Source organism: Silurus meridionalis, chromosome 5 (assembly GCF_014805685.1).
Source record: "Silurus meridionalis isolate SWU-2019-XX chromosome 5, ASM1480568v1, whole genome shotgun sequence".
In the NCBI taxonomy this organism is placed as follows: domain Eukaryota; kingdom Metazoa; phylum Chordata; class Actinopteri; order Siluriformes; family Siluridae; genus Silurus; species Silurus meridionalis.
The window spans coordinates 12047087-12059096 of record NC_060888.1 but is presented as its reverse complement, the minus strand read 5'-3'; the positions used below and the strand labels follow the sequence as shown (position 1 = coordinate 12059096).

At 38.5% G+C, this 12010-nt stretch overlaps 1 protein-coding gene across 3 annotated transcripts in view; it reads left to right on the top strand.

Moving 5' to 3' along the window:
• fbxo38 (F-box protein 38) overlaps positions 1-12010 on the top strand; it is a 95240-nt gene that overhangs the window by 55152 nt on the left and 28078 nt on the right. For all 3 annotated transcript variants that reach the window (XM_046849017.1, XM_046849015.1, XM_046849016.1), the window contains 5 exons: positions 2258-2400; positions 9211-9385; positions 9470-9595; positions 10463-10624; positions 10705-11190. In XM_046849017.1, coding sequence (XP_046704973.1) covers positions 2258-2400; positions 9211-9385; positions 9470-9595; positions 10463-10624; positions 10705-11190 — 1092 coding nt within the window. The remainder of the gene's footprint in view (positions 1-2257; positions 2401-9210; positions 9386-9469; positions 9596-10462; positions 10625-10704; positions 11191-12010) is intronic.

The window sequence follows — 12010 nt, the reverse complement described above, 5'->3', positions numbered from 1 at the left end:
TTGGTTTTTTATTTTTATTAAATTTGCAGAGATATCAAACAAACTTCTTTCACTTTGGCATTAACAGGTATTGCTTGTAATTTTGAGGAAAATAATTAATTCAATCAAAATGTGAACAAAGTAAAGTCCTGTGAATACTTTCCGGATGCACAGTTTGAAGGTGACTCTTCCGTCTGAGGTCCTGAGCACTGTGAAACAGTTTTTTATTCAGGATATCTCTGTACTTTGCTCCATTTAGCTTTCCCCCACCCGTGACTAGTTGCCCAGTGCCTGCTGCAGAATAACACTCCTCCTGCATGATGCTGCCACCATCATGCTTCACTGCTGAGATGGTTTTGTGCAGGTGGTGAGCGGTTCCTGGTTTCCTCCAGACATAACTTTTAGAATTGAGGCCAAAAAGTTTATTTTGGTTTCATCAGACCATAGAATCTTGCTCTACACAGTTTAAGATTCCTTCAGGTGCCTCACTCCACATGAACTTTCATGGGTTTTGCACCAAGGAGAGGTTTCCGTCTTGCCACTCTGAAATAAAAGCCCAGATCGGTCTCTACCAGTCTGGCTGCATTGATGGTTGTCATTCGGAAACTTTGTCCTAACTGCAAACAGGATCTCTGGAGCTCAGTCAGAGTGGCCATCGGGTTCTTGGTCACCTCTTTATAAGGCCCTTCGCCCTCATTTATTCAGATTGGTGACCAGCTTTTGGAAGTTTCCTGGTACTTTTTGTGTCAAGTACACACTATTTTTTTTTTCTCTGATCTGCATTGTCAGCTGTGAGGCCCTCTATAGATAGATGTGTGTCTTTCCAAATAATGTGCAATCAGTAAGGTATGAAGGTATGAAAACATCTTAGCAATGATCAAGGGAAATGAGAGGCACCTGAACTAATTATTAAGTGTTGTTGCAAAGGGTCTAAATACATATGTACATGTGATTCAGTGTTTACATTAAATAAAGAAAATAAAATTAGAGCTTTAGCTCTCGAATTCTGTCATTATGGAGTACTGAGGTGTAAGGGGATGTAACGGTGCACGTTTTATATAAGACTATTACAATAGCTATGGGTAATGATGTAACATGCTATTTGTGAGGGCTCACAACATGAATAAATCTTTCTAGGATGTTAAATGATTTTTTTTTCTAAAAAGGGTTATTCAGCATGTGCTTTTAATAAAGCTTAATTTTGCTCAATAGATTTAAAGAGTACTACCTTAAATCATTATTTGTATTTTATATAATTTCTCCAATTTCCTTTTATATAATTTCAACAAACACTGTTTTAACCTTAAATGTAAAATTCTATTAAAAGTTTGTATACAGGTTTTTTAAAAAAAAAAAGAATTAAAGGAATTTATTTTTATTATATAGTACTTTTTATTACTACCTTATTGTCTAGAAAATTCATTAGAATTTTAGAAATGCTTTTGATTGATGATTTGCATTTTTGCTCATACTCAATGTATATGTGTACATATATAGGTCTAAAAGTCCTAGACACCTGACTATGACACATTTATGCGGCCTTTCCCCAAAATGTTGTCACATATTTGGAGCCTTATAATTTTATAAAATATTATTTCATGCTAATGTGTTTTCCTTTAAAAGGTTCACAAACTACATATACACCATTAAGGCATATCATTATTTCATTATGACATTATAAGCGGTAAAGTATATAACACTGATTAGCGGTTCCTTAATGGCACTTGTTAGTGGGTGGGATATATTAGGCAGCAAAAATTTTGACATCAATGTTGATATGCTAGAAGCAGGAAAAATAGGCAAGCGTAAAGGATTTGTGTTTGACAAGGGCCCAATTGTAATGGTTAGATGACCGGGTAAGAGCATCTCCAAAACTGCAGCTCTTGTGGGATGTTCCTACCACTACTGCAGTGGTCAGTATCAAAGTGGTCCAATGACGGAACAGTGGTAAAACGGTGACAGGGTCATGGGTGGCTGGAGCAACTGTAGCTCAAATTGCTAAAGCAGTTAATGCTGTTAGTGCTCTACCGGTCAGCACTGTTTTGGCAGCAAAAGGAGAACCAACATATAATAGGTGACAGGTGGTCATAATGTTATGCCTGATCGGTGGCTATAAAGTTATGAGTTGTAGGTGTAACAGTCAATTGTCTAAAATCTTTCGCCATATAGTATGTCAATCACAGGTTTATCATTTTTTATGCTGTACTTTAACAATACTGCACATTAACATTGTGTGGTGCATGTTGACTGAATTATTAATGTATTGCCTTTTCATTAGAGCATTCTCGTTGGACCAGATTGCTGGATCTTACACTAGTGCGCTGTCATGCCATTAAGCTTGAGTCCTTTAGCCAGTGTATTGAAATGCTGCCAAATCTGGAGTTTATCTCCCTAGACCAGATGTTCCGCGAGCCTCCAAAGGTGAGTGTTACATTGTTTTTGAACATGTTTAAGTTATTACACAACAAATGTTTAGCTCATTAATATAAAAACTCTAAGGATGCATAATTGTATATTATCTGTCCAATACGATGTTCATGTACCTTGTAATTATAGTCACTTATACTCACTTTGATACCAATAAGAGCAAAGTATATTTGTGAATATCTTCTGAGCGAAAGATAAAAAATTTATTTTGCCTTTTTTTTTTTTTTTTTATGCATTCAATATTAAACAAATCCTCCATGCTCTGGCATTGTGCTATGCATTTTTGAAGTGCAAGCAGCTTTTTAGATCTTTTAAGCAAATGCAACAGGCATGAATCTCCAAAGCATTGTTCTTCCACCATTCTTAAAGGTTACAATACAAACATTTGAAGTGCTTCCCTTCTCTCCCACAAATATACTTACTGCTTGCTTATCTGATATACCGTATTTTCCGGACTATAACCCGCAACTTTTTTCCCATGCTTTGAACCTCGCGGCTTAAACAATAAAGCGGCTAATTTATGAATTTTTCCGGGGTTTTTCCTGGTTTCACAAGTTTCATGCCACCCAAAAATCTGAGCCCTGTAACATTAGACCAATGAAATTGCTGAATGGGTTAAGGTTAACCAATGAAACTCTTTATATTAAATCGCGCTACCGGTAAATCGGCCGCACCACATCATAAATATGGATGAGGTTCCTCTGATGTTTGACCTGCCTCTCACTCGGACTGTCAACAGGAAATGTGAATCATTCGTCATACTGAAAACAACCGGGCATGAAAAAACGCACTTTACCTGTGTTCTGAGCTGCACCACATCGGGAGAAAAGCTTCCACCAATGGTGATTTTTAAACGCACAAAGATGCCAAAATAAAACTCCCGAGAGAAATTGGGAGAAAGGAGAAAGACAGTGACCAATTACTTTCTTGGTAGGCTACTGTTTAGTTACAAGCCGTGTAACAGGCACTGTCTTTCATTAAAGCCTGTATAAAGTTCATTTGATTCAATGTAGGCACCTGCGGCTTATAGACAGGTGCAGCATATTTATCTTCAAAATAAAAATCTTTTTAAAATTCAGTAGGTGCGACTTATATTTGGGTGCGCTTAATAGTCCGGAAAAATATGGTAAGCATGTTGAATTTTGGCTCATCAAATTAGTCAAATATATTACATTACATTCATTGACATGTTATTGAAAGATTCATGATATTCCACGGTCAACTGTAAATGGTATTATTGGAAAGTGGAAGTGTAGGCGCAGCAGCAATTCAGCCGTGAAGCAAAAGACCACATAAAATAACATGGTGCTAAGGTGTAGTGTTCTGTGTAGTGACAGATCACTTCTCTGTTTGGTAGTCTGATTGGCGAGTCTGGGTTAACTGCATTGTGTCAACTATAAAGTTTGGAAGGGGAGTAATGGTATGGTGCTGCAGAAATCCAACAGAACACTGCAAAAGGTTGTGGCCAGCAGAGTGGAAGATGTTATAGCTGCAAGCAGGGAACAACTATATTATCATCTACATAAATAAAAATGCAATGTCATTATAGTCGCTGTTGGTGTAATGGTCGGTGACTGTAATGCTTGTGTTCATATTGTGTGTGTGTGTGTGTGTGTGTGTGTGTGTGTGTGTGTGTGTGTGTGTGTGTGTGGATGGATATATTTAGGTCAATGTGCAGTTTTCTACTATTGTAGATTGACCATCTAATATTATGCATATTTTTTATTTATTATCATTATCACACAATGATGCAGCTGGTAAGGATGCTCTCAATGGTGCCCCGGTAAAAGGTGCACATAATGGGAGGTGGGACCCGTGCTTTGCTTAGTTTGAGGACGAAGTAGAGGCTTGACTGAGCTTTTTTGGCCAGTTATGTGGTGTTTGTCATCCAAGAGAGGTCTTTAGAAATATGCCACCCCTGGAAACTTGGTGCTGTGGCACAGTTGATGGTTAGTTGGGGGGTGCTGTGGAGGTCCATTTCTAAAGTCGATGACAATTTTTTTTTGGTCTTCCCCACGGTGAGGAAGAGATTGTCATTACACTACTGGACCAGTCAGTTTACCTCACTCCTGTAGTTGGCTTATTGTTGTTGGTGATAAGACTCAATATAGTTATGTTGTCTGCAAACTTGATGATGTGGTTGGCACTGTAACTGGGTGCACAATCATGGGTCAACAGGGTGAAGAGCAGCAGGCTGAGCACTCACCCTGAGCACTCGTGCTTAGCATGATGATCTTAGAACTTCTGCCAACCTGTACATTTTGTGGTCGCTCTGATAAGAAGTTACAGAGGGAGTTGGAGTCCCAGGTGTCTCAGTTTGTTTATTAGCTGCTGGGTGACGATAGTGTTAAATGTTTAACTAAAATCCAAGAACAGCATTCACACATTTGCTTTTTCACGTATGAATTTGTGACAAATGTTTGATTCAGCAGGATGTTAAAGATGTCAGTAAATACACCCTTGAGTTCTTTAGCAACTATAACCCGTTATAATTACTTATAAATGTTTCCCATTCTTTGCGAGCTAAATTCGCTACACAGCATCCTAAATGGCCATTTTAGAATACGGCCAGGTATGTTGTCTGGTCTGGTCTGGTTTGGTCTCCTGATCCTCAGGAGGGTATTTTCCACACTGACTGGGGTCAGACACACAGCCTGCTCATGTGGGAATGGTGGGACCCTCTGTGCTTGTGTATTGTTTTGGGTCTCAAAACAATAGAACAAAGAATTTGTTGAGGCTGTTAAGCAGAGATAAGTCACTGTCACAGGTCTGTGGTAGGGGTTTATAGTTTGTTAGAGTTTGCATGCCTTGCAAGAGACTCTGTGTGTGGCAGGTCTAAGCATGATGGTGATATGGTCAGAGAGTCCGAGGTGGGGAAGGCTTTGTATGTTTCTTTGCTGTGTAGCGAATTTAGCTCGCAAAGAAAGGGAAACATTTATAAGTAATTATAATGGGTTATAGTTACTTCTAAATATTAAAGTTAAATTGAAATTGACGGTAATGGAATTAACGTTACACTTATTTGTTCTGTTTGTCCGGCGAACAGACAGTATAATCTTATATTAATTCTATAAAAGAGGTATCTCCCCGCCTGAGAAAGATGCAACCCCCCTTTACGTATACCGTACAATTACTAGAGCATGTAGTTTAGATCGAATGTTGCAGGACCCTTAAAATGTGACCGGCACTCAGAGACAATCACTTATGAAAAATACAGCGTTTAATGAATGAGACAAACACAACATAAAACTAACTACACAAACAAACAAAAAGAAATAAAGAAAATAAAACTGAAAATAAAAATAAACAAAAAGGTTAAGAATAGGAAAAGGAGGAAGAGAAAGGAAAAGAAGAAAGGAGAGAAAAAAAGGAAAGGAATGGCAAGCTTAAACCTCAAAATTAATCACATCCTAAATGAGACTCAAGTCATTTCAATTTACTTTATTGTATTCAAAATTCGATAAAGGGCTCGCATTTAAATACGCATCTAAATTGGTTGGTAAAACGGTTACTTGCATTGGATTGTTGCACAAGAGTCCGGATGCAACAAAAAAGATCTTTGAAGAGTCAGTTAGGATGGAGTCAGATGTTCTTTCAGGTTCTCCTGAAGATCAGAGCAGGGATTGTTCTTGAAGACAAAGCTTGCTGGAAGATCTTGTTCCGAAGAGCCGCTGCTGGGCTGTTGTAAGCGTCCGACTTTCCGGGCCTCTGGGCCTTCGGGCCCCGGTGGTCCGAGCCTTTCCGGTCGAGCCGAGTGAGCGAGCTTGCTTTACTTGACTGAACCTTGATTAGTTGGGTTCAAAATTTTTAAAGGTCCTGAACCCCACCCTTTTGGGGGAATGGCTAATGCTATGTGGGCTGTGGGCATGGTATCCGGGCTATGCTTGCTCCGGAGAACTTTAAAGTTTTATCCAAAGTGTATTAAGATGGTATGGTACCTTTCGTGATCAAATAAAATGCACCATTATTTGAAAAATAAGTAACAGATAATTTCGTGGTCATTTGGATACTAAACATGAAAAGGAATGACGGCATAGTTTGCTAAAGACAACCTGTCCAAGAGCATGAATTACTGGAACCATGTCCTGTGGTCTGATGAGAGGAAGACAAACTTGTTTGGCCCAGATGGTGGTGTCCAGCTTGTGTGGCGATGCCCTGCTGAGGAGTACCAAAAAAAACGTGTCTTGCCCAATCAAGGTGGTGGTAGCATCATTATCTGGGGTGCCATGAGTGCTACTGGTAATGGGGAGCTGCGATTCATTGAGGGAAACATAGATTCCAACATGGAATGTGATGTTCTAAAGTAGACCATGATGCCCTACCTTTAGAAACTGGGTGTGAATTGCATTTTTTCAATATAAAAATGACCCCAAACACACCGCCAAGATGACTTGCCGAGACATTGCCTTGCCGAGGAAGCTGAAGGTGTTGGTGTGGCCAAGTATGTCTCCAGTCCTGAACCTTAATGAGAACCTTTGCGGCATCCTCAAGTGGAAGGTGGAGAAGCTCCATGTGTTTATTTTGTAGCCTATCTTACACAACATATAGACACCCCTGGAGTAATCCGTGTCCATGTGTGCCACTGCCAAACACTCAAGAAATACAGAAAAAGTGTTCGCCGATAACCAGGACGTGACTAGCGGCTAACGCTAGCGCTATGGATTCTTTAGACTTTTATGTCCAGCTTTAAGAATTTCTCTCAAAAGGAGAAAATCCTGACTATATCGAAAAAGTTAATGGATGAACGATGGAGGGAATTAAGACATTTGTTAAATTATGCTGGAATAAGTAGATTATAGCTTAAGAAAATTAAATGTAAAACACATACACTTAAATACAGGTGTATATTAACCAAATGGGATCTAACAAATTTTAAATATTTAATATAATTTCTCCATTTATTTAATTTGTGCCAATGTAATTGAAAGAAAATGTGTATTATAATAATTTGATTTGTTTAATTTTGTATTTAAAAAATTATATATATATATATATATATATATATATATATATATATATATATAATTATTTTATATTTATATATATATATATATATATATATATATATATATATATATATATATATATATATAGTACAGACCAAAAGTTTGGACACACCTTCTCATTCAAAGAGTTTTCTTTATTTTCATGACTATGAAAATTGTAGATTCACACTGAAGGCATCAAAACTCTGAATTAACACGTGGAATTATATACATAACAAAAAAGTGTGAAACAACTGAAAATATGTCATATTCTAGGTTCTTCAAAGTAGCCACATTTTGCTTTGATTACTGCTTTGCACACTCTTGGCATTCTCTTGATGAGCTTCAAGAGGTAGTCACCTGAAATGGTCTTCCAACAGTCTTGAAGGAGTTCCCAGAGATGCTTAGCACTTGTTGGCCCTTTTGCTTTCACTCTGCGGTCCAGCTTACCCCAAACCATCTCGATTGGGTTCAGGTCCGGTGACTGTGGAGGCCAGGTCATCTGGCGCAGCACCCCATCACTCTCCTTCTTGGTCAAATAGCCCTTACACAGCCTGGAGGTGTGTTTGGGGTCATTGTCCTGTTAAATGATGGTCCAACTAAACGCAAACCGGATGGAATAGCATGCCGCTGCAAGATGCTGTGGTAGCCATGCTGGTTCAGTATGCCTTCAATTTTGAATAAATCCCCAACAGTGTCACCAGCAAAGCACCCCCACACCATCACACCTCCTCCTCCATGCTTCACGGTGGGAACCAGGCATGTAGAGTCCATCCGTTCACCTTTTCTGCGTCGCACAATATGACATATTTTTAGTTGTTTCACACTTTTTTGTTATGTATATAATTCCACGTGTTAATTCATAGTTTTGATGCCTTCAGTGTGACTCTACAATTTTCATAGTCATGAAAATAAAGAAAACTCTTTGAATGAGAAGGTGAGAAACTTTTGGTCTGTACTGTGTGTGTATGTGTGTGTATGTGTGTGTATATATATATATATATATATATATATATATATATATATATATATATATATATATATATATATATATATAAACATTTAACCAAGCATTAATTTTATTTAAAATTGTTTTCAAAATGTAAACTGTTGTTCACAAATGTTATCCATAAAAAACTGGGTTAATAAAAGGCGACAAGACAATTTTGTTTTCCATATCTTCCCCCCTAACCGTAATTAACACAATTCAAGTCTCCTTTCACTGCAGCCACAGCTACACTGCACACATCAGAAAAGAGGAAAAAAGAAGTTGGGCATATCTGTCAACAGTATGAATGTAAAAAGTCACTTAGTTTAATCCTTTTTTTATGACATTTAGTTTTTTATAAATTCAAAACAAAATACAACTGTAACAAAGCAAGTGATACATTTGGGATAATGTGTGAGTGTGTTTGTGTTGAGTGTGAGTGTGTAGAGTGTGTTTAGCTCTATGGTGCAGTCAGCCCTGTGTCATCTGTGGAGACTTTCCAGTTTCTAAGCACTACCATTTCCCAAGACCTAAAATTGGAGTCCAACATAAACGCTATTCTAAAAAAATAGGCCCAGCATAATTAATTAAGAATGGTCTTGACACAGGAGCTGTTGATGCAGTTCTACAATGTAGTCTTTGAATCGGTCCTTTGCACCTCCATCACCATCTGGTTTGAAGCAGCAAGTGTGACCAAGTGTGTCAACACGCTTGGCCAATAAACCTGATTCTGATAATGTATTAAAATTGTAAACGCTCAGCCTGATCAGGACCATGAGTGTAATTTACTTTATAGTTAAACTATCCTGAAAGGTTGTTTGTCTTCTACAGGGTTGTGCACGGGTCGGTTTGAGTGCGGGCACAGGTATCGGTGTATCCTCTGCTCTGGTCAGTAACCAGAACCCTAACCAGAACAACAATAACAATCACCTTAACAATAATGATGCCAATATTCATCCACAAAACCTGGACAATGCTGTAGATATGGCACCACACAGAGTTGAGGGTATGCTGTATTTTTTATACTACACCAATTAAAGATAATCTGCTGTTATGTCATGCCTTAAATTGTTGCATATATTTTATGCAGAGATCCATGATGTTGAGGGTTTGATGGTGGAGAATATTGAGGTTGAGCCACAGGTAACAGGAGTCAGTCAAAGGAAGGAGTCTAAAGGGTCCTCTCAGGCACCAGATCAAGATGAAGAGCAAGCAGGTATAAAGTTGACACTTTTGTTGTTTATAATTTTCTTCATCTTTCTGGGAAAGCACTCTACTAGACAGGAAATTGGGTTTGTGACTGTAGGCATTGTGCCTACAGAGCATTAGTGATATCAGGCAGTAGTATCTTACATCTTTTATTCCAGCTCATGTCCAGGCTGTTTAATACTGTTGCAGTCATGGCTTTGTACCGGTCACTTACGTTTTTTCAATCCATACACTGATCAGGCATAACTTTATGGCACCAATCAGGCATAACATAATGAACACCTGCCACATATTGTGTTGGTCCCCTTTTGCTGCCACAACAGTTGTGACCCTTCGAGCATTAACAGCATTAACTTCTTTAGCAAATTCTGGAAGTTTTGGAATTGCTCTGCCCCAGTTGTCTAGACATCACAATTTAGCCCTTGTGAAACTTACTTAAATCCTTACTCTTGCCCATTTTTCTTGATTCTAACACATTAACATTCAGAACTTAATGTTCACTTGCTGCCTAATATATCCTACACACTAACAGGCACCATGATTGAGATAACCAGTGTTATTCACTTCATGGGTCATAATGTTAAATTGTCATAATGTTATGCCTGATCGGTTTATCATTGATTTTACTCTGTCCATAAAGGCATTGTCATGTTGGAACAATTTTGGTTTAGGCCTCTTGGTTTCAGTAAAGGTAAATAGTGATGTTACAGCAAGCACATCCATTTGTAACAGTGTTTGTGGTAACAGTCTGGGGAGGGCCCCTATATGGGTGTGATTGTCTGTATTATATTGGATATGTATTAAATTTGTGGCAGAAAAAATAATAATAAATAAATATATAAATATATATATTAACTTGGATACTCTTCTGTAGGGCCCAGCGGAGTGCAGCCTGTCATTAAGAAAGTTCCAGTAGTGGTGTCTGATTCTGACAGTGATGATGATGAAGCCCAAAGTACTTTTTCCTCCTCCCAACATAATCCTAAGGCAGACATGCCACAGAAGATAGATGATGCAGAAGAGCTAGCAAAAAAAGGTAATATATATACTATTACATCCCTTGTCAATTGTGCATATAGAATTTACCATTAAATAAATATTGATCTGTTTTGACAGACAAAGGGAAAACTCCTTTGCGCCGTTTGGGAGCTCAGTATCTCAGTTATGAGAAAGGCTGCCAAGTGACCAGTGAACAGATCAAAGCAGACATTAAAGCAGCTAATGAAACAGCAGCGGATGGTGCCCGAGACAGAAATAATGAGGCAAGTGTATGCTCCGTTGACTGTAAAGTGAAATCAGGTAATCTTGGAAGGCCACGCGATGCAGGAGGAAGGGATGATGATTGTCTGAGGGCACATTGCACTTGTAGCAGGTCTCACTTATGCCCAGAACGTGGTAGTCATGCCACCTTTCATCAGCCAGAAGGAGAGGAGAACCAATCACCCCACCAAGTTCCCAAACAACGAGCTAAAGCAGAAATCAGCACAATAGGCCACCACAGTGGAGTGGTGTCTCAAACAACGTCTAAAGACACGTTTTCCAGTCGACCAATGACCCGTGCTTGCAGTAGACTCTGCTCTGTCCCGCTAGCACCTGACTCAGGTAAGAATAATAGAATAAGGCCATCAAGCAACAGAAAACTGCTTTAGGACTAATGATCAGTGTTGGGCAACGTTACTTTTAAAAGTAACGCATTACAATATTGAGTTACTCCCCAAAAAAGTAACTAATTACGTTACTTAGTTACTTTTTATGGAAAGTAACGCATTATATTACTTTTGCATTACTTTTGCGTTACTTGTATCTCTTTCACGTCTTACAGGTATAACAGGTGTAATATAGATAATTGCAATTAAGAAATAAGTTATATTAGGGCAAAAGACATGTGTGGGCTGCACACCGTGATGTGGAGGGAGAACATACCTTTCGCTGTCATCTCATAAAACATTGTGCAATTCCGTAAATATGACCTCGTCCTCGTCTACATCATTCTCTGCTTCATCATCAGCTTGAAACATTCTGAACGCTTTTACAAAGTTCGCGCTATTATCAGTGACCGTGGCAGTTTATCTTCCCACAAAGAGCAAATGAGCTGTGAATTTGCTCTCTCTCTCCGCTGCGATGGCATCGTACATGTGTCTCCCACGGAAAACTTTTATTCTGAGCAGTCCATAGAGCTGCAGAGGTGGAAAGTCTGCAAAAGTTTTCTATATTTCTGTCTCCATTTCCATATATTTAACATTATAAACACACACACACACACACACACACACACAAACCTGTAATGCTGTGCTTTGCATGCAGATTTTTTTTTTTTTAAGTGGTAATTTCTGAGCTTTGGTGGTTTCAGATCATAAGTAGATTACATTTTAAACTGTGGCCTTTCCATTACTTTGGGTTAATATTAAGCTTGGTTTTAGAA